Below are 25065 nucleotides of genomic sequence, written 5' to 3' on the forward strand. Positions count from 1 at the left end.
CTGCATATGGGCTGCCTTTGTATTTTTGCCCATTTCACATCTTCATGCCTGTGAACCTGTTAGGAATTCCTTCCTGCCCACCTTGCAAACTTGATAGTCTAAATGCTATCTCCTACCTGAAGCCCTCAGCAGCCCCAACTAGCAGAAATGCTGTCAAGATACTTGTCTCACTGCATGGAAATTACGATTTTCCTGTCTATTGCCTTCTGGATCCAGAAGTGTTTTTTCCAGAGTGCGACACTTCCCAGAATCCACTGGAGAGCCAGCCCCAGGGGCATATCAGGATGGGACAAGTCACATTCTGGAAAAGCTGCCTTGGTGAGTCCAGTAGTCCTCCCACCCAGGTGAGACCCACTGCCAAGAAATGGGGTTCCTGGGTTAGCACCATATCTCATCTGTCACCACATCTCAGTGTCCAGCAGAGGCCGAGTGCTGGAAAAAGGGTGTGGGAAGAGATTGAATTCACATGGCTCACCTGCTCATTGCATTACGAGTATTTCAGAACAGAGTTTTTCAGTGGGGGCAGAGAGCATGCCCCTGCCTTGGGTGAAAGACTTGGGCATGAGCCTGTCACCTACCAGATCACCATGAGACAGCACGTGACTTGGCGGATGGCCGGGGTTCGGAAGAGGTCCAAGACTGAGTTGGAGGTGCGGACACTTGCAAACTCGCTCTGGATGTAGGAGCTCACCACCTAAGTGAGAAGAGTCTGCTCAGGGGAATCGAGGGAGCTGGGACCCCACCTCCCTGCAGGGAACCCCTTCATCTGTGTGGAGGAGAGCTGGGGTTGAGATCTTTGGTGAGGTGGCTGGCCCTTGTCTCCTCTCCATCCAAGGACTGATGGCACTTGAGGGGCTGTTTCCAGGGTGTTGAGAAGCTCCAACACGAACCCCAACAGTACTCAGGTTCTGTGGTTCTGGAGGGCCTCCCACCCCATTCCTGGTATAGACTTGAAGACTGTGTCAGATAAGAGCAGGGGTTCCAAGTGGTACTGCCACTTCCTACTGTATGTTCTCAGGCAAGTTACCTGACCTGTCCCCACTTCAATTTCCTCATTGGCAAAAATAAGACAGGAAATGAGGTTACGTACATAAAGCTCTTAGCCTAGTGCCTGGCATGGGGCTTGAGAAATGATGCGTATTGACAATAAATGGTAACTATCTTATAATAAATGGTATTTATGATAGTACTTTTGTTATTGATTCCCCAGTAATTTTACTTTGTGGTTGCTATTTTAATAATTTTAGTTTATTATTTTATTAAAATTTCAACTGGATGTCAAGGTTAATAGGGTTATTTCCTCATTGCAAAGATGGATCAACTGATGAGCAAAGCAGTTAAATTATTTATCCTAAATCACACAGTCATTCAATACCTAGACAACATCTTTCACACATCAGAACTCTGCCTGTACTGTGTATTCCCAGTGTCTACACCTGGATGGCACGTGAGTCCTGGGAAGTTGCTAAATTCTAGTACAACTGGAGGTTGCCAGCAAGACTGAAGACTGTTCCCACCCTTCCTTCCTCCCAGCTCGCTCATCTCCTTGGTCAGCCTTTCCCCTTCCTCCCATTCATTGCAGCCACCTTCTGCAGATTCTGTACAGCTAACTGGGACTTGCCATGCAGGAGGAGCCAGCAGGATGACTCTGGAAGCCACCTGGGATCGAGAGGAGGAAGAAGAAGGATCTGGGGCTGGGTAGAGCTCATTCTGTTCTCCAAACCCAATAGCTCGTTGTCCACCTTCTTTCAGACCCAGAAAAGGTGACCTGTCCTCCTGTCTGTTGCATCAGGAAGTCTGGGGGCCATGCCAGCTTCCCTTTTTTTGCAGCATATCATACAGAGACTCACTGAATAGTATTTAAAGACTACAGAGGACTTGGCCAGGCACGGTGGCTCACATCTGTAATCCCAGCACTTTGGGAGGCCCAGGAGGGTAGATCAACTGAGGTCAGGAGTTCAAGACCAGCCTGGCCAACATAATGAAACCCTGTCTCTACTAAAAATACAAAAAAAACTAGCCAGGCATGGTAGTGTGTGCCTGTAATCACAGCTACTCGGGAGGCTGAGACAGGAGAATCACTTGAACCTGGGAGGTGGATGTTGTAGAGCTGAGATCGCTCTACTGTACTCCAGCCTGGGCAACAGAGAGAGACTCCATCTCAAAAACAAAACAAAACAACAAACAAACAAACAAAAACTACAGAGGACTTAGGATTTCAACAGACCCATGGTTTTTCTTTTTTTAGGCGGAGTCTCACTCTGTTGCCCAGGGTGGAGTGCAGTGGCGCAATCTCGGCTCACTGCAACTTCCGCCTCCCGGATTGAAGTGATTCGTCTGCCTCAGCCTCCCGAGTAGCTGGGATTACAGCACCCACCACCATGTCCAGCTAATTTTATTTAATTAATTTATTTATTTATTTTTAGAGACGGGGTTTCACCATGTTGGCCAGGCTGGTCTCAAACTCCTGACCTCAAGTGATCTGCCTGCCTCAGTCTCCCAAAGTGCTAGGATTACAGGTGTGAGCCACCGCACCTGTCCCAGACCTGGTTTTGAATCTGGTTCTGACCCCAGCTGTGTGGCCTTGAGTGAGTCATGGGCCCTCTCTGTAATGAGGCTGTGCCTCATTACCCTCTTATAAATGCCCAGTTATATTCTTATAACTTTATAAGTACTTAGAGTACTTATAAAGTGTTGAGGGATGTGAAGGAGTTGATGAAGGCAAAAGCTCTTGGGATGTTCCAGAGCGCCACACTAATGCAAGGGATTTTTACCAGAGTGTCCCGGTAGCCATTCGTGAGGACTTGAGAGCTTGCAGCCTTCACAAATGCCTGCCATCCTTCGTGTCCCATGTCAAGTCCAACAAGTCCCAGTCACTGCACATCCCAACCTCTCACAGGGCCAGGTGAAGACTCGGCCACACAGGTGGACCCTCCCCCACCCCACTCTGTTCAGGACGTACCAAGAATAGAGGAAAAAGATCAGGAAAGGAGCAGAGACGGCAAACTGCAGGCACCGCCAGGGGCGAATCAGGTAGGCTATCCCCGCCAGGATAAGCTGGCCCAGGGTGAAGGAGTACCCCAGCAAGATACCTGCCACGGTCCGGCCCCGGGTGGGCATCCACTCCACAACTGGGGAGAAAACAGTGACATGCAGTGGCATTCACCACATGTGGTTAATTCACCACATCCCCCTTATGATTCTGACAGCTTAAACTCATTCCGGAGACCTGCTGAGACACAGGCAAAGGTGTCCTTACTGCACTCCAGATAAATTCTAAGTGGATCAAAGAACTCAACAAACAACAAAACCACAACAATGCCGGAAGAAATCAGGGGAGATTATTTTACAATCTTAGAGTAGGGAAAGGCTTTTCCAAGGACATCACAAAACCCAGAGGCAATAAAAGGGGGGGTTGACAAACTTGGAGTTGTAAAAATAAAAAATGTCTGCATCAGAATAACACAAAACAAAACACCATAAGTCAAGTCAAAAAAAGTCAACAAAAAACATAAAAATATAGTTGTAACCCAACTAACAGATAAAGGATTAATTTTGGGCTGGGCGCGGTGGCTCACTCCTGTAATCCCAGCACTTTGAGAGGCTGAGGTGGGTGAATCACCTGAGGTCAGGAGTTTGAGACAAGCCTGGACAACATGGCGAAACCCTGTCTCTACTAAAAATACAAAAATTAGCCGGGCATGGTGGTGTGTGCCTGTAATCTCAGCTACTCGAGTGGCTGAGGCACGAGAATCGCTTGAACCTGGGAGGCGAAGGTTGCAGTCAGCTGAAATTAATTGGACTGCTACACTCCAGCCTGGGTGACAGAGCTAGACTCTGTCTCAAAAAATAAAAAAAGAAAGAAAGAAGAAAGACTAATTTCCCTAATACTGGAAGAGTTTTCACAAATCAATTAGAAAACAGCCAACAAGCTAAAAGGAAAATGGGTACAGGTGCTCAACCCCATGCAAAGACAGAAAACACTAATTTTTGTAAATAGCAAAACTTGGAACAACCTGAATGTCCATCTACAGGGGACTGGTTAAATAATGACGACACACCCTTACGAGGCAGCTGTAACGAATTAATGAGGAAGCTTCTTTCCAGTGGGCAAGAAGCCCGTGCGTCCAGCCCCTCAGCAAATCCTTCAGAATTGAGCCGGAATCTGAGCTCTCCTCGCTGCCTCCACTGCTGCCACCGTGGCCCAGCTCAACCTGGTCTCTTGCTTGATGACAGCAGTAGCCCCTTAACCGGCCTCCCTGCTTCTGTCCTGGTGTCACATGGCAGCCAGATAAATCTTATCAGATCTCAAGTCCTAAATCAGGTCGGGTGTCTCCCTGGTCAAAATCCTCCAGTGGCTCTTGTCTCATTCAGAGGCAAAGCCGAAGTCCTAGAACGCTGGCCACACGGTCCTGCAGAACTGCCCTCCCCGAACTCACCTGTCGCCCACCTCCCAACTCTGCTTCAGCCACAGGGCCCTCCTTGCTCTCCACCCTGGCACACTTTCCCCGGCAGGGCCTCTGCCTGGCAGTTCCCACTGCCTGGAATGTTCTACCCCAGAAACCTGCAGGGCTCATTCCCTCAACTCCTTCCAGTTTTGCTCAAAATGACCCCTTTTCAGTGCAGTCTTTCCCAAACCACACTAATTAAAACTGCACACCCCTCTCCTCCAACCCGCCCATTCTTTGTGGGGTTTTTTCTTTGTTTTATTGAGGCAGAGTCTCGCTCTGTCACCCAGGCTGGAGTGCAGTGGTGCGATCTCGGCTCACAGCAACCTCCGCCTCCTGGGTCAAGCAATTCTCTTGCCTCAGTCACCCGAGTAGCTGGGATTACAGGCGCCCGCCACCATGCCCGGCTAATTGTATTTGTAGTAGAGACAGGATTTTACCATGTTGGCCAGGCTGGTCTCAAACTCCTGACCTCAGAGGATCTACCCGCCTTGGCCTCCCAAAGTGCTGGGATTACAGGCATGAGCCACCATGCCCGGGCAACCTGGCCATTTTTCTCCCCTTTCCAGGCTTCGGTTTTCCTCTGTAGCACTTACTGTCTTCGAACAAACTATACGATTCGTTATGCGTGGTGGTGGACCCCAAGGAGCGGGGCTTTGCTGTGTTCACCACAACCTCTAGAGCGTCTCCTGGCACTAGGAGGTCCTCTATCAGGCAGTGGACCAGTGACAACTTGGTTAAGTGGAAGAATCAAGATACAGAACAGTGTGCACAGGAACAAACATGAGGGGAGGCATATATATATACATAGGCAGGGGGTCACTACACTTATGTGACCCAAGGCAGGGCATGGCCTGTGGTGGGAGCTCCAGGGCACTTGACAGAATCTCTGCAAAGTCATCTTTATAGGCTGAGATGTCCTAAGACAGCGCCCGTCCTCTCCAGCCTCAGGAGGTGTTAAGAGGCTGGGCAGTCTCCGATGCGTGTGCGTGCGTGTGTGTGTGTGTGTCTGTGTGTGTCTGTATGTGTCTGTGTAGGTGTTAGAGCCCATTCCAGCATGAAGTGGACCTCGGACACCTGTTTCCAGCCATGGCCGGATGCCCACCCTGCAGAGTGAGCTGTGTAGGCTGGGATTTGCTGAGATCCCACTTTGTGCTGGGAGAGGGAGGGGAGGTCAGGTGTGCTGGCCTGGTGCGTCCTGGTTCTCCGGTCCCAAGATTTCTCCCTGACCCCTGATATAAAAGACCCATCCTGTCTTTGCACAGCTGATGGTGGCAGCAGTTTCCGCGCCCAGTGATGTCCCCAGGAGCAAGCTAAGTGTTAAAATGAAGCATAGGTGGGTGACAGGCCTGTGTCCTGGGTGAGCTTCCTACTGCCCTGTAATGCTTTCTCCAAGGACCACCCAGGGGCTGCCCAGAACCAGGCCAGAGTGAGAACTGAGTCTGCCATTTATCACTTGGGGGCACAACGCTCCAAGCTGGCATTAGGAGCCAGGTCTCTACCATGAAGCTGGGGAATCACCAGCCTTTTTAGAGTCACACAATTTCAGGGCTGGCTGCAGCCCTGGGGACCGTCATGGCTCACTCCCCTCCTGTGGCCCTGTGGCCTCTGTGTCCCCACACTAAGCCTGGAGACAATAGGTGCTTAGTAAGTGGTTATTGTTGGCTAATTCACAAATAAAATAAACCTAACCCTCTCAGTTCACAGAGGAGTACACTAAAGCCCAGACCTGGGAAAGGCCACCCAGGGACTCCCCACCCTGGTGGCCAGCAGGGCCACCACTACCCAGGAGCCCAGGTCCCCCAAGTCCAGAACTCTGGTGGGAGGCTTTGAGATGAGGTTGCTGGATGAGAATCCCAACAACACAACATGAGAAAAATGTCCAACGACCCTGGACATTGCCATCCCCGTGTCCCCCTGCCCCCCTGCCCCCCACCCGCTCTACTCTTTCAGGAGCCCCAGTCCTTCTCGTCCTCTCCTCGGCTGGACTCACCCAGGGAGAGGGAGTTGAGGATGATGCCAGAGAAGGTCATGCCCATCAGGAACCGGAAGATGCAGTAGGCACTGAAGGAGCTGAAATACGCTGTGGCGGTCCCCGAAGCTGCCAGCTGCAGGTAGGACCAGACCAGGGGGCCTTGCGGCCCAGCCTGAGTCCAGAGAATGGGCACAGGCATTAGGGTTTTGAGAGGCAGCAGCAGCATCCCCCAAGGAACAAATTGGCAGCCCACGCCTGCCCCTTCCACCCGAGCAGGGGCGTTATCAAGGCAGTCATGTCACGGGGAAGATGGGGTACCCCGCGAAAGCCACCCCTCCAAAACAGAAACTTGAAACTGCTGGGACCCAGGCTTCGTGGTAGAGGTTGGTCACAGACAAAGGGACATAGTGTAGAAGGAAGTTGGCAAGGAGATTTAGTCCAGGTTCAAGGAAAGGCAGGGATTCTACAAAGCCCCAGAGGGGCATGTGGCAGGTGGGGAGAGGTCACCTGAGCACTGTTCTGGCTAGAGGGAGGCCTCGAACCAGAACTCCCAGTGGGTGAGCCCTTGGCCAGTCCCCAGTGTGGGAGCAGGAGCCAGGGCTGAGTCTTTACGTGGACTAGAGGGTTGCCATGCCACAGAGGGGCCCAAGGACAGGATGGCAGGGTTATTTGCCCTATTTGCAAATGAGGGTCCACGGCCAGAGCTCACAACCCCAATTTGGCCAGGAGGGAAGCAGGCCAAGAAGGGAGGCAGCTTTTCTTCTCCACACACCCCATGACCCACTCGCTCACTCACTCACCCACCCACCCACCCACCCACCCATCCACCCACTCACCCACCCACCCACCCACTCACCCACCCACTCACCCACTCACCCACTCACCCACCCACTCACCCACCCACTCACCCACTCACCCACTCACCCACCCACTCACCCACTCACCCACCCACTCACCCACTCACCCACCCACTCACCCCCTCACTCATTTCTTCATGCATTCTTTCATTCACTCATTCATTGTGACACAATGTTCATTGAGACACAATGTTCGTTGATCATTAATCACCTCTAAGTGACAGGCCTGAGTTGAGAGCTGGTGCCAAACGAGACACTCTGGATAAGACACAAGCTCACATATAGAAAGACCAGGATGTGTCATGACATGGTGTGATGAGGGCCTGAGGTGTGTGGCACAGGGAGCCATCTGTACTCCAGAGTGTGCGGTGGGGTCCGGGAGGACCCCCCAAACCTGAACTGAGACAAGAAGGGCAGAGGAGAAGGGAGAGGGGAGAGAGAGCAAAGAGGAGGAAGGGGAAAGAGGTGCAGAGAGAGAGAGACGTGGGACCCAACTTCAGAGCCATGAGCTGGCTGCACATCGCCGTCTGTCAATAGGGGTCAGTCAGTTAGGCCAGGCGCAGTGCTCACACCTGTAATCCCAGCACTTTAGGAGGTAGAGGGAGGAAGATTGCTTGAGCCCAGGAGTTTGAGACCAGCCTGGGCAACATAGTGAGACTCCATCTCTACTAAAAAAAAAATTATTTTTTAATTAGCTGGGTGTGTTGGTGGGTGCCTGTAGTCCCAGCTACTGGGGAGGCTGAAGCAGGAGGATCGTTCGAGCCCAGAAGGTCGAGGCTGCAGAGAGCTATGTTCGTACCTCAGCACTACAGCCTGGGTGACAGAGCGAGACCTCACCCTAAAAAATAAGGGGGAGCAAGTTAGGGTTCGTACTGGCTCATGCATACAGTGGGATGTAGTGTAAAGACTAGGAGGGATGGGACAGCTCTTTCTGAAGAAATAGGAGAGGAGGCCTCCAAAGTGAAGAAAAAGCTGGGTACAGGACCATGTAGGGTGTATGCCAGCATTTGCAAAAAAAAAAAAGGATGGCTAGGCCTGTCACCTCAGCTACTTGGGAGACAGAAGCAGGAGAATTGCTTAAGCCTAGAAGTTTGAGACCAGCCTGGGCAACATAGTGAGACCTCATCTCAAAGGAAAAAATGGGGGGACATAAGAAGAAAACAAATACAAAACAGGAAAATAAAAATGGGGGAATAGAACATATACACCCACTTGCTTGACTGCATAGAATCATAAAATGTCTCTGGTAAAAGACATAGAAACCAGACTGCCCTCTGGGGTTTACTGCAGGGAGGGGCAGAGGCAGGAAAGGGGTGATCCCCAGCATGCTTTTCTGTGCCTTTTGGGATTTGAAGCCATGTGAATGTACTATATGTATTATCTGTTTAAAATGCACAAATCAACTGTAACAAAGAAAAATGAATGCAGAGGCCTAGGCTTTCTGGCCCGCACTGGGTGGCTGGGGCACTTATCCCCACGGGCTCACCTGTCTGCCAGGCTGCCAAACACGGCAGCCCCTACCAGCACCCCAGCCATGTAGACAGATTGCGCCAGGTCTCGGAGAGTACGGGCCTCACACACCAGATCCCACTGCAGGGAAGACGTGAGCGCTTCAGACTGGGCCTCGGCAGCAGCCCCCTCACACGCCCCCAGCCCCTTCTGACCTCCATCACGATGGTGGATGGGAAAACACTGTGGTTATAGACCCAGCCGTCCTTGCAGCCCTCCGTGGCCGCGTCCAGGCTGGAGGAGTTGGGGCTCAGCAGGGCCCACTGAGGCTTGGTGAAGCGCCGGCAGGGCTCAGGGGCCCCAAGCTGGTCCAGGGGTACGGTGGCCCTCAGCCAGGCCCCCGAGTCGTTGATGGAGGCCTCAGTGTGGTTGGCAGGGCCCCGGCAGTGGTGCGGGGGGACAGCGGCCGTGAAGTTCTGCAGGAAGTTGTGGCAGGCCAGCAGGCCGCAAGGCAGCAACAGCAGGGCTGTATGGATGAGCTGGAAGCGGCCCACGCCACCCAGAGTGTCCAGCAGGTCTGTGAAGGCCATGGCCATAGGCCTTACCTGAGGCCCAGCCTGCCTGGCTTTATGTAGAGAGGCTGGGGAGGGGCCCTGGGAGTGGGAGGAACAGGCCAGGGGTGAGGACTGCAGACATCCTGTGCACCCTGTGTCAGAGGGCTCAGGTTGCACTCCATAGGAGGGTTCAGGTGTCCCCACATCTGCAGGGCTCCCCTCCCCTATGCCCTTTCTCTAGGTCTCTCCATCTCTCACCCTGAGGGCCGAGTCACAGCCCACCACCCAGATCCGCAGGTCCAGCCGCCCTGCCCACTGCTCTCACCGGCAGGACCTCAGCAGTGAATGGAGCACCGTCACATTCCCTTTCCTCCAGAGGACACCGAGGCGTGTTTGGAAGCCCCAATTCCAGTCTTGGCACATGGGACACAGTCCCTGTCACTAGGCTCCAAATCGCAGCTGGAGCCTTAAGTGCTGAGAGTTCAGAATAATGGGGTGCAGTGGTTACAGCTGCTTACCCTTCCCCACTTCCCAAGAAGGCAGGGACTTGGCTGCACAGGTGACACTTGGGGAAAAAGCCCTTTTAAAATGCCCAAATAGGCCAGGCGTGGTGGCTCATACCTGTAATCCCAGCACTTTGGGAGGCTGAGGCAGGTGGAACACCTGAGGTCAGGAGTTCTAGACCAGCCTGGCCAACATGGTAAAACCATCTCTACTAAAAATACAAAAGTTAGCCAGGCGTGGTGGCGGGCACCTGTAATCCCAGCTGCTTGGGAGGCTGAGGCAGGAGACTCGCTTGAACCTGGGAGGCGGAGGTTGCAGTGAGCCGAGATCACGCACTGCACTCCAGCCTGGGTAACAAAAGAGAAACTCCGTCAGAAAGTAGGACAGAAAGAGAGAAGGAGAGAAGGGGAGGAAAGAAAGAAAGGAAAGCAAGCCCAAATAGGGCAGTCAGGAGGAAGCCCTGCTCTTCCCATTCCCACCTCAATGACTCGGAGGTTTTGAGTGGTTAGGGCCCCAGGTCATTCAGACTCTGGTGTTCCCATCCCCTCATCAAATAAAACCCAATCCGGAGAGCAAGTAAGGGTTTGAGCAAGATGTCGGGGCCCTGCACACTCTCCTGCCCTCCAGCCCCTCACACACCCGCCCAGGCTCCAGGAAGAGCTGAGCCACTGCCCTCACTGCTGAAGACCCTGAGCCCAACAGGACCTGGACTCCCAGTGAGGAGGTGACAAGGGCAAAATGCAAGCTCAAGACAGCAACGTGCGGGCAGCCTGCCCCATGGGGTGCACAGGGGCCTCCACCTCCATCTCTGCCCCAACACTGGGGCCCACAGTAGCTGACAGCAGCCCACACCCACCCTCCCCCACCTTGGCCTCTGCTCTGCATTTGCAGCTTCGCCCCATCCCCTCTTCCTTCCCCCAAGCCACTCTTATCTCTGGTAAGAAAATCCCAGATCCTGGAAGGGCCTGGAGGGGCTTATATAAGTGCAGGTGTCTGGGTCACAGGGGCTCCCCACAGAAGGACCTAAAGGCAGCTCTGTGCTCTGGGGAGCTCCCTGGGGGACCGGGTGTGTGCTAAGTAGAGGTTTGAGTTTCAGCCAGAGCCTCACCTCAATGGGCTGAAGTGCGCAAGAAAGGTAGGGGTCAGGCCTCCTGGGCGGCGGGGAGGGCATGTAGGATCAGCAGAGTCATGTGGGACCTCAGCTGTGTGGCCCTGTCCCTGCAGCTGGGGCCCCTCCTTCCCAACCTCCCAGGGCCAGGGGTAGGCTTGCCCAGATACCCAGTACTCCAGTAGGGGTTCAGGCTTCAGGTCAAGGGGAAAGAGATGGAAGGGTTGGAGGGAAGGGGTGAGCTGAGGCCACGAGCTGCCCCCGTGGGCCGGGGCCTGCAGGTGCCCTCCAGGCAGTAGACTGGGGAGAAACAAGTCACAGACAGATGTGGGGCCTTTTCCTTTATTATTTGGGGTTCCTCTATATGGAACATGGGACCTCCCCACTCCAAGCCTAGTGCCTCTGGCACCCCCATAACCAGTACACAAGTCCCTGAAGAGTCCCCTTTAAAATCACTAATATAAAAAAGGAGCGAAGGAGGGAAGGCCAACCGCCCACAGATTGGGCAGCTCCAGGTCGGCAACAGGGCCAGGGAGGGACAGAGGGGGCATTGACTTTGGCACAGGAAGGCACAGGCGATCCCAGCCCCGGGGCCTCCCCGAGCCAGGAGGCGGCTCCACACGCCTGGACTGCAGACCGTGTAGAGCTAGTGGTTACAGTTTACAGTCTGCAGGCAAGGCCAGGCCGGTGCTGCTGAGTGGGTGGCCTCTGAAGTAAGGAGAGGGGACACATCAGGATACTGGGGAAACCTGGGGCTGTCCCGAGGCAGGAACAAGCGAAAGCTGCCTTCCCGGCTTGGCAATGGGAGGGGCCCAGGGAGTCCATCCCGAGCCCATAGCTGGCGCAGGCAGGGGCCACACAGCTCCGCCCAGAGCAGATGAACGATGGTGGCTGGGAGGAGAGGGGACAGGAGGACGAGGCTGCCTCTCTGCTCCAAGGAAGGCACTTGCAGCTGGCGTGGCCTGGTGTGGTGTGGCAGGAGGCATGGCTTGGCAGACGAGGAGGGAGGGGAGCACGGCAAGGGGGACCGAGTCCCTGCCTCATGCAAACATGGTCAGCTGCAACCACTGCGGGAGAGCAGACAGGTCAGCCGGGGCCGCAGAAATGGCTGCCTGGCTTCTTCCCCACCCAAGCCCCAGGTCCAGCCCCCAACTCCACAGCTCAGGAGCCACCTCAGGGACCTCATGAAGCGGCTACTTTCTTACCTCCTCCACCCCCAGGAAACCAGAGTGCTGCTCCCATAGAGGCCTCCAAAGGCCTGGGTCTCCCCTCCTGCTCCTTTCCCAGAATCCAGACACCCCCACCCCAGCCTTTCAGGACTCGGGTGGCCCGGCCTTCAGGGTTGCCTCTGGGGCTCAGGCTCATTTCCAGGAAAGGACAGGAAACACTGGCCAGATAAGAAAACTCGATCGCCTGGACCTCTTCCCCCACCATGGGCCCAGGTAGGTTCCCACCTTAAACAAGTCAAACGTCACGACTCCATCCAGATCTGTGTCCAGAGTCTTGAAAAATCCTGTGTGTTCAAGAAAAGGTGATACACGGCTGAAAACTCAGTGGGACATTCACGCAGGGCCAGGCCTGGCCCCCTTCCTGCCAGGTCCCTCTCTACCTCCCCACAGTACCCTAAGCTGACACCCCTTGAAGCTGGGAAGCTTCACCCCTTCCTGCTGCCTGAGAAGCTGCCATCAACTCCCTCCCTCCCCAACTCTCCTGGCACTCAGCCAGGGCCCCCCAAACCCAGAACCAGGCCTCGCTGGCACACATCCACAGCACTGGCCTGTATCTGCTAATTCACCCATCTGTCATTCCCCCCAGCTCCTTGGTGACGCGTTTGGGACGGAGCTGGACACTCACGGAACATGGTCTCTAGCCGCACCAGGCAGCACACGAAATTGTCAAAGTCGACCGCCAGGTCGGGCTCCGAGTAGCGGGTGATGATGAGTTCATAAAGCTTTTTGTTCAGCTTGAAGCCTGGTCCAGGAGAGTGAGTGAAGGTCAGGGAGGCGCAGCCCCTGCCCAACAGGATTGGGGAGGGGTTGAGTCCCCAGGAGGGGGCTGGAGCTAGGCAGGGTGCTTGCGGCCTCTTCTTCTCCAGAAGGGGCATGAAGGCCTCCTGGGCAGGGCCAGTAACTGTGAGGGGCTGGGCAAGTGAGTGCCAGTCTCTGGGCGCAGGTCATGCCAGGGAATCAGGAGCGGGCCAGTGAGGGCTCAGGGGTCCAGCTTAGTTTGTGCTGAATGCCCTGGCCTTGTGCTTAAGCGGGCTGGTGTGGGTGAGCCCTGCGTCTCCCTCACTGGAGGCTCTGCCCACTTCTGGCTGTGAGGCCTGAGGTCAGTCACTTTCCTTCTCTGAGCTTCTCTTTTGTCATGTGCACAGTGGGGATGGTAAAAGACCCTAGCCTCGTTAGGCTGCAGAGAGGAAGGAAGGAAGGAAACCCAGTAACGCACTTAGCTCAGTAACTTCCTCAGTAAAAGGAAAATGACAAGATGGCTGTTACCACGTCACCACCAGCACCACGGGGACAAGGGTCTGGGGCATAGGAGCAGTGGGGCTACCTGTCCCAGGCCCCACAGGTGCCATCAGCCTTGGGGTCTCACCTGCCGACTCGATGGCCATCCGCATCTCATAGGCACTCATGCTGCCCGATTTGTCCAGGTCAAACTTCCGGAAGATGGACTGGGGTGGGGGCAGAGGGTGAGGGCCAGGCTGAGTCACCCGGCCCTTCCCGCCTGCCTGGCCCGCACCTACACGACTGAGGTGAGTGGGGACAACCTACTAGGTAATTCCGGATACGGTTCCACAGGATGTTGAACTCCACCAGGCCCAGCTTCCCATTGCCATCACGCTGGGTGGCCGTTAAGAAGGAAATTCCACCACTAAGACCAGGCATGGGAGAGAGTGGGCAACTGTGCGGAAGGGGAGACGGCCACAGAGCCAGCAAGCCGACTTGGGGTTGGGTGAGGAGAAGCAGCAAAAGCCACACACAGTCAGCCCACAGCCGGGCTTGCAACGTTCTGAGCTGGGCTGCAGTGGAGTGGGCTGGGGAGGGGTCAAAAACAGCACCAGCCTCAGGGTCAATGGAGACCCAGGTCTTGCTCCACCTTTCACTTGACACAGGTCTGTGCCTCAGTTTCTCCCTCCCAACCAACAGGAAGATGTCCAGGGAGGTATCTGAGCATGAGGCACTGTGTGTGTGTCCACACTTCACATGGCTCTGTCCCGTTCTCTGCATTGTCCTGGGACAGTCTTCCCAGCACGGATACCTCCACCCAAAACCCCACTCAGGAGACAAAAGCAAATGGAAGGATACATCCATGAGGTTCACCATGCTGCGGCACGACTCTAGGCTGAAGCCCTTGGTCCGCAGGTCTTTGTCTGCAAGAAAAACCAATTCCAACATCTCCACCTAGCGAGATTCCCGCACCTGCCCCTACTGGGAGCACTGGGTGGGGCGGAGTCAGGGAAGCACAAATCCTGCCCAGTGGGTGCAATATCTGGCAGAGGAAGTGGGCAGGATTGTTTGTATCATCAGGAAGTACAGGTAAAACATGTTAGCAATCAAGCCAAAGTCCCAACAGCCACAATTAATCCAAAGTAAAAAGAAACGAGTGTGAAACAGAAAAGCGCAAAATTGGGTAGAAAGATGGGGCAGGGCAGGGCTTGCTGCAGGCTAGGAGGGTAGGCAGTGGTTCACTAGCAAGGATAGGAGGAGAGAGGCTCTGGTTAAGGAAACCGTGTGGATGGAGGTCAGTGGCAACAAAGCCGAGGGGATGGGAGCGGAGGGGAGGGGAGGGGAGGGGAGTGGAGGGGAGGGGAGGGAAGGGGAGGGGAGGGGTGGGGTTGCCAACAGTTGTCTGCACTGGGGAGTAAAGCCAGTCACATGGTGTTCCCCAAGCCACTCAGCCTGGTCCAGGAGGCTTTGAGAGGAAGGGTAGACTTTTCCTTGGCACTAAGGTGCTGCTCCTGCCTTTTTTTTTTTTTTTTTGAGACAGGGTCTTGCTGTGTTGCCCAGGCTGGAGTGCACTGATGTGATCACAGCTCACTGCAGCCTCAACCTCCCTGGGCTCAAGCCATCCTCCCAACTCAGCCTCCTGAGTAGCTGGGACTACAGGTGCACGCCACCAGGCCTGGCTAATTTTTGTACTTTTTTGTAGAGACAGGGTTTCTCCATAGAGTCCAGGCTGGTCTTGAACTCCTCGACTGAAGCGACTCCTGCCTTGGCCTCCCAGAATGTTGGGACTACAGGTGTGAGCCACTGTGCCTGGCCAGGCTGTGCGTCTAATCTCACAAAGGCACAGCACCCGAGCACAGGGATTCTCAGGACGGCAGGTCAGGAGGAGGAGTATGGGATGGAAATGGCAGGAAACTGGACTCAGAAAAACTGGAGGGTTCCCTGATTCATGCAGACCAAGGGGTGGGGTTCAGCTCAGTGTGTGGGCAGGGGCCTGGATTCTGATGTGGAAGAAATGGTGGGGTGGTGCGGCAGCCCCACGGGGACTCACGTTTGCTGATGATCCTGTTGAGGATTGTCCGCAGCTCCTTCACGCTGATCTCCATGTCCTGGGGAGAGACAGGAGGTAGCACCTGCCCCAGGAAAGGGCTGCCCCTCACAGGCTCCTCCCAACCCACCATGCCCCAACCTACCTCCCCTGCCAGCTGCCTGAAGAGGGCCTTGAAGTTCTCATCAATCTCCTCTTCTGAGAGCACTTGCTGGACCGAGAAGGGGAGAAAGCAGGTAAGAGAGGCCCTGGCCCTGCCTGTGTGGAGGCGGCTGGAGGGAGGGCTGAGGCCGCATATCTGCTACAAGTCACTTCGCTTCTCTGAGCCTCACTTTTCTTTTCTTTTTGAGACGGAGTCTCACTCTGTCACCCAGGCTGGAGTGCAGTGGCGCAATCTCAGTTCACTGCAACCTCCGCCTCCCAGGTTCAAGCCATTCTCCCTGCCTCAGCCTCCTGAGTAGCTGGGATTACAGGTGCCCACCACCATACCTGGCTAATTTTTGTATTTTTAGTAGAGATGGGGTTTTGCCATGTTGGCCAGACTGGTCTCGAACTCCCGACCTCAGGTGATCTGCCCACTTCAGCCTCCCAAAGTGCTAGGATTACAGGTGTGAGCCACCGCACCCAGTTTGAGTCTCACTTTTCTAATCTGTGAAAAGGGAATCTTGTCCCTGCCCTGCCCTACTCCATACCCAGGACTCGTGACCTAAATGAAGGGGGTGCTGTGCAGCTCAGGGAGTAAAAGGCAAGAGTTTGGGCCGGGTGCCGTGGCTCATGCCTGTAATCCCAGCACTCTGGGAGGCCGAGGTGGGTGGATCACCTGAGGTCAGGAGTTCGAGATCTGCCTGGCCAATATAGTGAAACCCTGTCTCTACTAAAAATACAAAAATTAGCCGGGCATGGTGGCACGTGCCTGTAATCCCAGCTACTCCGTAGGCTGAGGCAGGAGAATCACCAGTGAGCCGAGACCACACCATTGCACTCCAGCCTGGGTGACAGAGTGAGACTCTGTGTCAAAAAAAAAAAAAAAAAAGGCAAGAGTTTGGATCCTTACTGTATGGCCTCAGGCAAGTTCCCTAACCTCTGTGAACCTGAATTTCCCATTCAGAGGAGGTATAGTAACAAGACCTGGACAGGGTTGATGTGGGGAGGAAATGAGGTAACACAGGTGAAGTACTCAGCACAAACCCACCACCAGGTGAGAGCTCAGGGCCTGTGCCATTAGTATCACGGGTCCTCTGCAAACTGTGAAGTGTTGGGTCGATGAGGGATTAGCATTACTCCTATGGCTCCCGCCAGGAGAGGATCTTCCCTGTTAGCAGGAACTCAGGGGACAGGACACCTGGGTCCCCATCACACACCCAGGGGTGAGGAAGAGAAGAGGACAGGGTCTGGTAGGGTGGGACCACGCACCTCATCGGGGAGATTGGCCTGGATCTGGTCATCCAGCTCCCTGCAGAGAGTGGGGAGGAAAGGAGCCAGTCAGAGGGGGACAGCAGAGGGCCAAGCGGGGGAGGTTGAGAGAGGGGAGAGTGGCAGGGGCTGGTCCATAACTCACGCGGTCCCAGCACTCTTCTCCGAGAAGAAGCGCAGCACGAAGTCGCCCTCCTTGTTGGGTTCGAAGGTGGAGGGCACCACCACGTACTCCCCAGGTGGCAGGCGGAAGCGGGTGCTGACCTCTCGAAGGTTGATGAACTGCTCTGAGCGCGCCCGAGACGCATTGGCCAGGAAGAAATCGCGCTTCAAGTGTAGGGCTGGCTGGCCCACCAGCTGGTGGGAGGGAGGAGGGAGCAGGGCTGCAACTGCCCACTCAGCCCACCTTCAGGGGCCGCCCCCAGACCCAGACTCCAGGCTCCTTGTCCTGGCCAAGGAGCTGGAGAGCTAGGACATGACTCACTCACAGCCTGTGTGACCCTAACAAGACATTTTGCCTCAGTTTCCTCATCTGTAAAATGTAACAACCCTACTTACTGCAGAAGGGAGGAGCACCAGATTGCAGATTAGGCATGTGTTTCAATAACATGGTCATTATTATCACTGGGAGCTTTGCCCAGGTCAGGCACTGCAGGGTACTCAGCACCTCATTTGCTGTTCTGCTGTTATGCCCATTTTACAGACACAAACACAGGCTCGGAGCTTAAGCAACTGCTCCAGGGTACAGAACTCTCAGCTTGTCTAATGCCCTGTTCCTGACATTGCTGGACTGCCCCAGCTGGTACTTACTTGGTGTAGATGGGAAGGCAGGAAGAGCCTCATGTGTACATGTCAGAAAGGAGCTCTGAGGACCAGGGCTCAAATCCAGCTCCCTCACTGACTACCTGTGCCGCCCCTTAGGAGAGCAATGTTTGCTCTGCCCACTGAACAGGTGGGGAGAAGCATTTTTCAAGCAGTGAAACAAGGTGACTTCTTAGCTCTCCAGGCCAGGGTGGGTTTGCCACTAGGCTGCTCCCCTGTGGTACCATCAGAGGTGTGTGACTACAGGTGGGTCAAGTGCCACACCTACCTCCGGAGGGACCTGCAATAGAGAGACACGGGAAGTCAGAGACGCGTGTTTGTCCCAGGGCGGGGTCACAGTGCGTGCTGGGCAGAGGTCCTGAGTTCTCAGCTGGGACTGATGGGATGAGGAGGCAGAACGCAGGGCCCTGGGGACCGAGATCTGGTCCCTGCACCAGAGCAGGGCCCCAGGAGGGAGGGCTCAGGCAGGGTCCTCTTGGTCCTGGGAATGTCTGCCCTAGGACTCCACTCTTGAGTCAGAGGCTCCAGGCCAGCCCTCGGGGTGGCCAACGGCAATGTTCCAAAGCCCAGGGACAGGAAAGGGCCACCGCAGGCTGCTGCCAGGGGGTCTGGGTGTGGGCCAAGACTGCCACCAGCGAGGTCCAGAAGTTTCTGTCCCTGTCTTGAGGGCAGTGTGTGAAGCAGGGCAGATATAGGGCAAGAGCAAGGAGTTCTAATCACAGAACGACTGGCACAGCCTCACCTTGGCCAACAGGCCCTCCCTATCCCCTGTCTTTCCCCTGCCAGCTTCTGCTCACAGCCTCCAAGACAGAAAGCTCAGTACTTCCGGGCGTCAGCTGAGCCAGCTACCTCCTCCAAGAGCAGCAGGCCGCCCTCTAAGCGGGAGGTTAATCCCAGAATCTCCCTTCCCTGAGCCAACCCTCTTCCTCTCTTTCGGCCAGAGGGCCTCAGCAGGTGTCTCCTGGAGGCTGAGATCTCCCAGCCCTCAGGATGGTGGCGGGAGTGGAGAGTGGGGTGGGGTGGAATTTGGGGGGAAGGTTACGGCCCCTGGCGCCCCCTGGCGGAAGCCTGCGTGCGCTGCGGGTAGAGGGGTGCTAGGTCCTCTGCCTGCTCAGTGAGATCCACCGGGGATCCACCCTGCTCACCTCGTAGACTGCAAAGCCAATAGTCTCCATGTCGCGGCCGAAGCGGCGCTCGCGGCGGCGGTGCTTCTGCATAAGGGCGAGCACGAAGCTGCAGCCTGACTCGCGGTCCCCGTAGTCGTCTGGGTCATCCGTCTCATCCAGCCGGATCTTGAACTGGGGGTTCACCCAGAAGGTGGCTGCGGGCAGGTGAGGAGGCGGGGATCAGAGGCAGGGCGGGGCAGAGCCAAGTGGCCCCCAAGCCTCCCCAGCACGCTCCCGTGTGTGCATTCATTCATTCAACAAATATTACTGAGCGCAGGGAGCAGGCAGGGTGATGGGCAGGCTGGGCCAGGCTTGGTCCATGCCCTCACAGCCTGTATTTGGAAACTAGAGGCTTAAGTGTGAGCAAGTCCGTTAGGTTAGCAAGCAGAGCAATTGCAAAAAAAAAAAAAAAAAAAAAAAGCAAGCAGAGTAGATCAGAGTAGGGGGCGTATGCGCTGAGACCCAAAGGGGCTGCCCTCGGAAGCCACTGAGAAGCAGCAGCCAGGCTGAGGGCACCCCAGAGCAGAGGTGGGGAAGGGCCCCACGCATCTGCGGACAGGGAACACCTACAGAGCTTCCAGGGAACACGGAGATCCAGGGCGGCCGCAGAGCTCGCAGGAGCCGGCTAGGGGCTAGGGGCGTGTGGACTGAAGCAAAGGGTAAGGACCCTCCCACAGCTTGCAGCAAGGAGGGATGTGACTGCATTAGGACTCTAAAAGGTGGCTAAAGTGCTGTGTGGACAAACACTTAGAAGAGGGCAAGAGAAAAAGCAGGGGTCCAACAGGAGGCCACAGCGAGCCAGCAAGGGAAGGCAGGGGCTTGCATTTCTGGCAGTTGGGTCATTTCGCTGCCTGAAGAACCCTCTTGACTAAAACAACCCAGTGCGGGATAGAACGGTAAACTGCAAAACTTATTTTTAAAGGTACAGCATCCCCTGCTCTCCATTGACAATAATAATAATAAAGATAATAACAACTTGGGTGAGGATGTGGAGGGATCGGAACCTCACAGGATGCTGGCAGGAATGTAAAATGTTGCAGCTGTTCCGAAGAACCCTCTGGCAGTTTCTCAAAAGGTTAAACACAGAGCTTCATATGACCCAGAAATTCCACTCCCAGCTCTATACCCAAGAGAAATGAAAACATGTGTCCATGCAAAGGCTTGTTCATAAGAGCGTGGCAGGGCGCGGTGGCTCATGCCTGCAATCCCAGCACTTTGGGAGGCGCAGGCGGACGGATCACTTGAGGTCAGGAGTTTTGAGACCAGTCTGGCCAATTTGGTGAAATCCCACCTCTACTAAAAATACAAAAATTAGCCTGCCATGGTGGCCCATGCCTGTAGTCCCAGCTACTTGGGAGACTGAGGCAGGAGAATCGCTTAAACCCGGGAGGCGGAAGTTGCAGTGAGCTGAGATCGTACCATGGCATTTACCAGTCTGAGCGACAGAGTCAGACTCAGTCTCAAAAACAAATAAACAACCCATAAAATTAGCTGGCGTGGTGGTGCATGCCTGTAATCCCAGCTACTCAGGAGGCTGAGGCAGGGGAATCACTTGAACCCAGAAGCAGAGGTTGCAGTGAGCCAAGATCGTGCCACTGCACTCCAGCCTGGGCGGCGAGCAAGATTCCATCTCAAAAAAAAAAGAATGTTAATGGCTGCATTATTTATAACAGATGAGTGGATGAAACTACCCAATTACCCATCAACTAAAGAGTGAATATACAAAATGTAGAGCCCAACAATGGGATACTATTTGGCAACCAAGAGGTACAACATACATGCTACAACATGGAGGAATCTTGAAAACATTATGCTAAGTGAAAAAGGCCAGCCACAAAGGACCATGTATTATACGATCCTGTTCACACCAAATATCCCGAATAGGAAAATCCATAGAGATAAGAAGTAGATTCGTGGTTGCCAGGGCTGCCGGGAGGGCTGGGGCATCATGGCTAAGGAGTACCTCATTTGTTTTTGGGATAATGAAATGTTCTAAAATTGACATGGTGATGATTGCACAACTCTGTGAATATACTTTAAATAGTATATTTAAATTGTATGTTTAATAGTATATTTAAATCGTAATACATGGCCAGGCGTGGTGGCTCATGCCTATAATCCCTGCACTTTGGGAGTCCGAGGCAGCTGGATCAGCTAAGGTCAGGAGTTTGAGACCAGACTGGCCAACGTGGTGAAACCCCGTGTATACTAAAAATGCAAAAATTAGGTGGCCGTGGTGGCAGGCACCTGTAATCGCAGCTACCTAGAAGGCTGAGGTAGGAGAACTGCTTGAACCTAGGAGACGGAGGTTGCAGTGAGCCGAGATCGCACCACTGCACTCCAGCCTGGGCGACAGAGCGAGACTCCGTCTCAATAAACAAACAAACGAACAAACAAATAAAATAAATCGTAATATACTTCAGTATATTTAAATTGTATATTTAAAAGTATATTTAAATTGTAACTTTAAATAGGTGACTTGTATGGTATGTGAATTAACTATCAGTGAAGATGTTTTTAAAAAATAGAAAGTAGGAACCCTGCAAGGTAAATAATGCTAAAGGGCTTCTGTAGACCCCTAGGTCCCGGGGTATAGAAGCAGATGATAAAGATCTACCTCAGGTAGAGAATCCAATAGGAGGTTCTTGCAATTAAACTGGAACCCCCTATCAGTAATGTCAGCAATTAAGTATGAAAGAAAATTAGGCTGGGGCGCAGTGGCTCACGCCTGTAATCCCAACACTGTGGGAGGCTGAGGAGGGTGGATCATTTGAGATCAGGAGTTTGAGACCAGCCTGGCCACATGGTAAAACCCAGTCTCTACTGAAAAAATACAGAAATTAGTCAGGCATGGTGGTGGGCACCTGTAGTCCCACTTACTCAGGAGGATGAGGCAGGAGAATCGCTTGAACCCAGGAGGCGGAGGTTCAGTGAGCCAAGATCATGCCACTGCACTCCAGCCAGGGCAACAGACCAAGACTGTGTCTCAAAAAAAAAAAAAAAAAGAGAGAGAAAGAAAGAAAATTAAACCTCCCTGGAGGGAAGGAAAAATAACTTCAAGCCAGCCTTCATATGACCTTTCAGTTTTAATTCACACTGCCTGTGAAACGTTAAGAAGATAATTTAGTTTTAAAAGTGTCCTGCACCAGGCACAGTGGCTGATGGACTGTAATCCCAGTGTTTTGGGAGACCGAGGTGGGAGGACTGCTTGAGCCCAGGAGTTCAAGACCAGCTTGGGCAACATAGGGAGACCCCATCACTACAAAAAGTAAAAAAATGAGCCAGGCATGGTGGCATGGATCTGTAGTCCCAGGTAAATCAGGAGGCTGAGGTGGGAGGATCACTTGAGCCCAGGAGTTCAACACCAGCCTAGGCAACCTAGCAAGACCCCATCTCTACAAAAAATTTAGGAAGTTAGCTGGGTGTGTGGTATGTGTCTCTATCATAGTCCCAGCTACTTGGGAGGATAGTTTGAGCCCAGAAGACTGAGGCTGCAGTGAGCTATGATTGCACCACTGCACTCCAGCCTGGGTGACAGAGTGAGACCCTGTCTCAAAAAAAGAACAAGGTGGCCAGGTGCGGTGGCTCACACCTGTAATCCCAGCACTTTGGGAGGCCAAGGCAGGTGGATCACAAGGTCAGGAGTTCAAGACCAGCCTGGCCAAGATAGTGAAACCCCACCTCTACTAAAAATATAAAAATTTAGCTGGGCATGGTGGCACACGCCTGTAATCCCAGCTACTCTGGAGGTTGAGGCAGAGAACTGCCTAAACCTGGGGACAGGAGGTTTCAGTGAGCCGAGATCACACCACTGCACTCCAGCCTGGGCAACAGAGTGAGACTCTGTCTCAAAAAAAAAAAAAAAAAAAAAAAAAAAGAACAAGGCTGGGTGTGGTGACTCATGCCTGTAATCCTAGCACTTTGGGAGGCTGAAGCAGGCAGATCGCATGAGTCCTGGAGCTCAAAACCAGCCTGGGTGAGGCGGTAAAACCCCATCTCTACAAATATTAGCTGGGCATGGTGCTGTCTGCCAGTAGTCCCAGCTATTGGGGAGGCTGAGGTGGAAGGATTCCTTGAGCCTGGGATAACAAGGCTGAAGTGAGCTGAGATTGTGCCACTGCACTCCAGCCAGAGCAAGACTGTGTCTCAAAAAATAAATAAATAAAAAAGAACGAAAACGGTGTTCTGGATTAGTGGCATTCCAGGTGACTAGCAGAAACACCCTGGAGCAATTTAACTTTATGTGAGGACTCAAAGAACTCTCTCACAGGTGAACTTCTAGGCCAAGCAAGGCAGAGATCTCACAAGCAAACAAGGCGTGATAACTGAGCAGCAGCCACAGTGGACAAAAACTGACCACTAAGACTTCAGATATTGACCTTATCAGACACAGAATATAAGACTATGCTTGCTATATTTAAAGAAATAAATGAAAAGTTTGAAAATGTGAGCAAAAATGAACAGATTTGAAAAGATCCATTATATCTTCTAGAAATAAAATTTTTTAAATTGAAATTAAGTTCTTGGAAGAAATAACCAACAGATTTGACAGAGCAAAAAAGAAAATTAGTGAACTGAGAAAGGAACTGAAGGAACAACCCAGAATGCAATCCAGAGACACTAAGAGATGGGAAATCTAGAAGCAAGATTAAGAGAAAAGAGAGGATTGAGTGAGAAGGTCCAGTTTATATTTGATTAGAATATACAGAGAGTGGGAAGGAGGTGATATTCTCAAAGATTATGACTACAAATTTTCTAAAATTGTTGAAAGACATCAATTCATAGCCAGGATGTTCAATACATTCAAAGCAGAATGAAAAGAAATCCATACCTCCACGCATTTTGGTGCATCATATAGTATGAAAGAAAAAAAATTTAAGATTTTTTCCAGAAGGCAAGGTAGACAGACTCCTGGCTCACATAGCGATGATGGAAGCAGAACAAGGAATAATAGTGTCTTTGATAGGCTGAAAATAATGTCAAGCCAGAATTCTATATCCAGAGAACTGTCAAGAATAAGCACACTCTAAAGGCATTTTAGACAAACACTGAGAAAGTTTATAACCCACAGACCCTTGCTAAAAAAAAAAACAATACATAAAGGACCAGGTGTGGTACTTCATGCCTGTAATCTCAGCACGTTGAGAGGCCAAGGAAGGAGGATCACTTGCACCCAGGAGTTCAGGACTAACCTGGGGCTGGGCGTGGTGGCTCACGCCTGTAATCCCAGCACTTTGGGAGGCTGAGGCAGGTGGATCACTTGAGGCCAGGAGTTCGAGACCAGCCTGGTCAACATGGTGAAACCCCATCTCTACTAAAAATACAAAAATTAGCTGCGTGTGGTGGTGCACACCTATAATCCCAGCTACTTGGGAGGCTGAGGTAGAAGAATCGCTTGAACTTGGGAGGCAGAGGTTGTGTTGAGTCGAGATCGCGCAACTGCACTCCAGCCCGGGCAACAGAGCAAGACTCCGTCAACTCCCCACCGCAAAAAAAAAAAAAAAAATTATCTGGGCATGGTGGCTGTCGTCCTAGCTACTTGAGAGGCTGAGGTGAGAGGCTCACCTGAGACCACGAGATCAAGCCTGCTCAAAAAGAAAAAACAAAGGAAATACAAAAGGATATGTTTCAGGTGGATGGAAAATGATCTCAGATGAAAGGTCTGAGAATGTTGAACAAAAATACTGTTATTCTGTGGGTAATCCAAATAACATGGGCTATCTCAAATCACGATGTTTGAGACAGCCCATGTTATCTCAAATGACGATGTTTGAGACAAAAAAAAAAACACTTTAGAATTAAAATATTAGCCCACTATGGCACCATAAACAAAGGAAAGGGGTGATTCAGGCTGAATTTCTAACGTTTTTGCATTGTTCAAGAGGAGGGTAAAGACATTGATTAGGGCTGGGTGAGGTGGCTCATGCCTGTAACCCTAGCACTTTGGGAGGCTGAGGCAGGTGGATGGCTTGAGCTAGGAGTTTCAGACCAGCCTGGGTAACAAAGCAAAACCCCATCTCTACCAAAAAAGTGCAAAAATTAGCCAGGCATGGTGGTGTGTGCCTGTAGTACCACTCAGCTACTCGGGAAGCTCAGGTGGGAGGATGGCTTGCGCCCAGAAGACAGAGGATGCAGTGAGCTGAGATCACGCCACCACACTCCAGCCTGGGTGACACAGCCAGACCCTGTCTCAGGAAAAAAAGAGAAAGAAACTGATTAACTAACTTCAGTATGTATTAAGCAAACTCTTTTTTTTTTTTTTTTTTTTTTTT

At 52.9% G+C, this 25065-nt stretch overlaps 2 protein-coding genes across 6 annotated transcripts in view; both read right to left on the reverse strand.

Moving 5' to 3' along the window:
• Positions 1–2491: 2491 nt before the first annotated feature.
• Positions 2492–9369, reverse strand: LOC111522430 (solute carrier family 22 member 20). Its single transcript, XM_026446539.1, has 4 exons — positions 8945–9369; positions 8767–8870; positions 6442–6595; positions 2492–3131 (listed from the first exon to the last, which is right to left on the reverse strand). Exons 1-3 carry the CDS (start codon positions 9323–9325, stop codon positions 6487–6489), a joined length of 594 nt encoding a protein of 197 aa, XP_026302324.1. The 5' UTR covers positions 9326–9369; the 3' UTR covers positions 2492–3131; positions 6442–6486.
• A 1841-nt stretch (positions 9370–11210) lies between these two features.
• CAPN1 (calpain 1) overlaps positions 11211–25065 on the reverse strand; it is a 32576-nt gene continuing 18721 nt past the window's right edge. For all 5 annotated transcript variants that reach the window (XM_023186433.3, XM_023186437.1, XM_023186436.1 and 2 more), the window contains 12 exons: positions 18773–18948; positions 17896–17907; positions 16951–17162; positions 16806–16845; positions 15538–15603; positions 15396–15453; positions 14204–14268; positions 13670–13738; positions 13491–13569; positions 12750–12866; positions 12350–12408; positions 11211–11962 (listed from right to left, as the gene is read on the reverse strand). In XM_023186433.3, the coding sequence (XP_023042201.2) occupies positions 11936–11962; positions 12350–12408; positions 12750–12866; positions 13491–13569; positions 13670–13738; positions 14204–14268; positions 15396–15453; positions 15538–15603; positions 16806–16845; positions 16951–17162; positions 17896–17907; positions 18773–18948 (980 nt within the window). In that variant the 3' untranslated portion in view covers positions 11211–11935. The remainder of the gene's footprint in view (positions 11963–12349; positions 12409–12749; positions 12867–13490; positions 13570–13669; positions 13739–14203; positions 14269–15395; positions 15454–15537; positions 15604–16805; positions 16846–16950; positions 17163–17895; positions 17908–18772; positions 18949–25065) is intronic.

This window comes from Piliocolobus tephrosceles, chromosome 13 (assembly GCF_002776525.5).
Source record: "Piliocolobus tephrosceles isolate RC106 chromosome 13, ASM277652v3, whole genome shotgun sequence".
Classification (NCBI taxonomy): Eukaryota; Metazoa; Chordata; class Mammalia; order Primates; family Cercopithecidae; genus Piliocolobus; species Piliocolobus tephrosceles.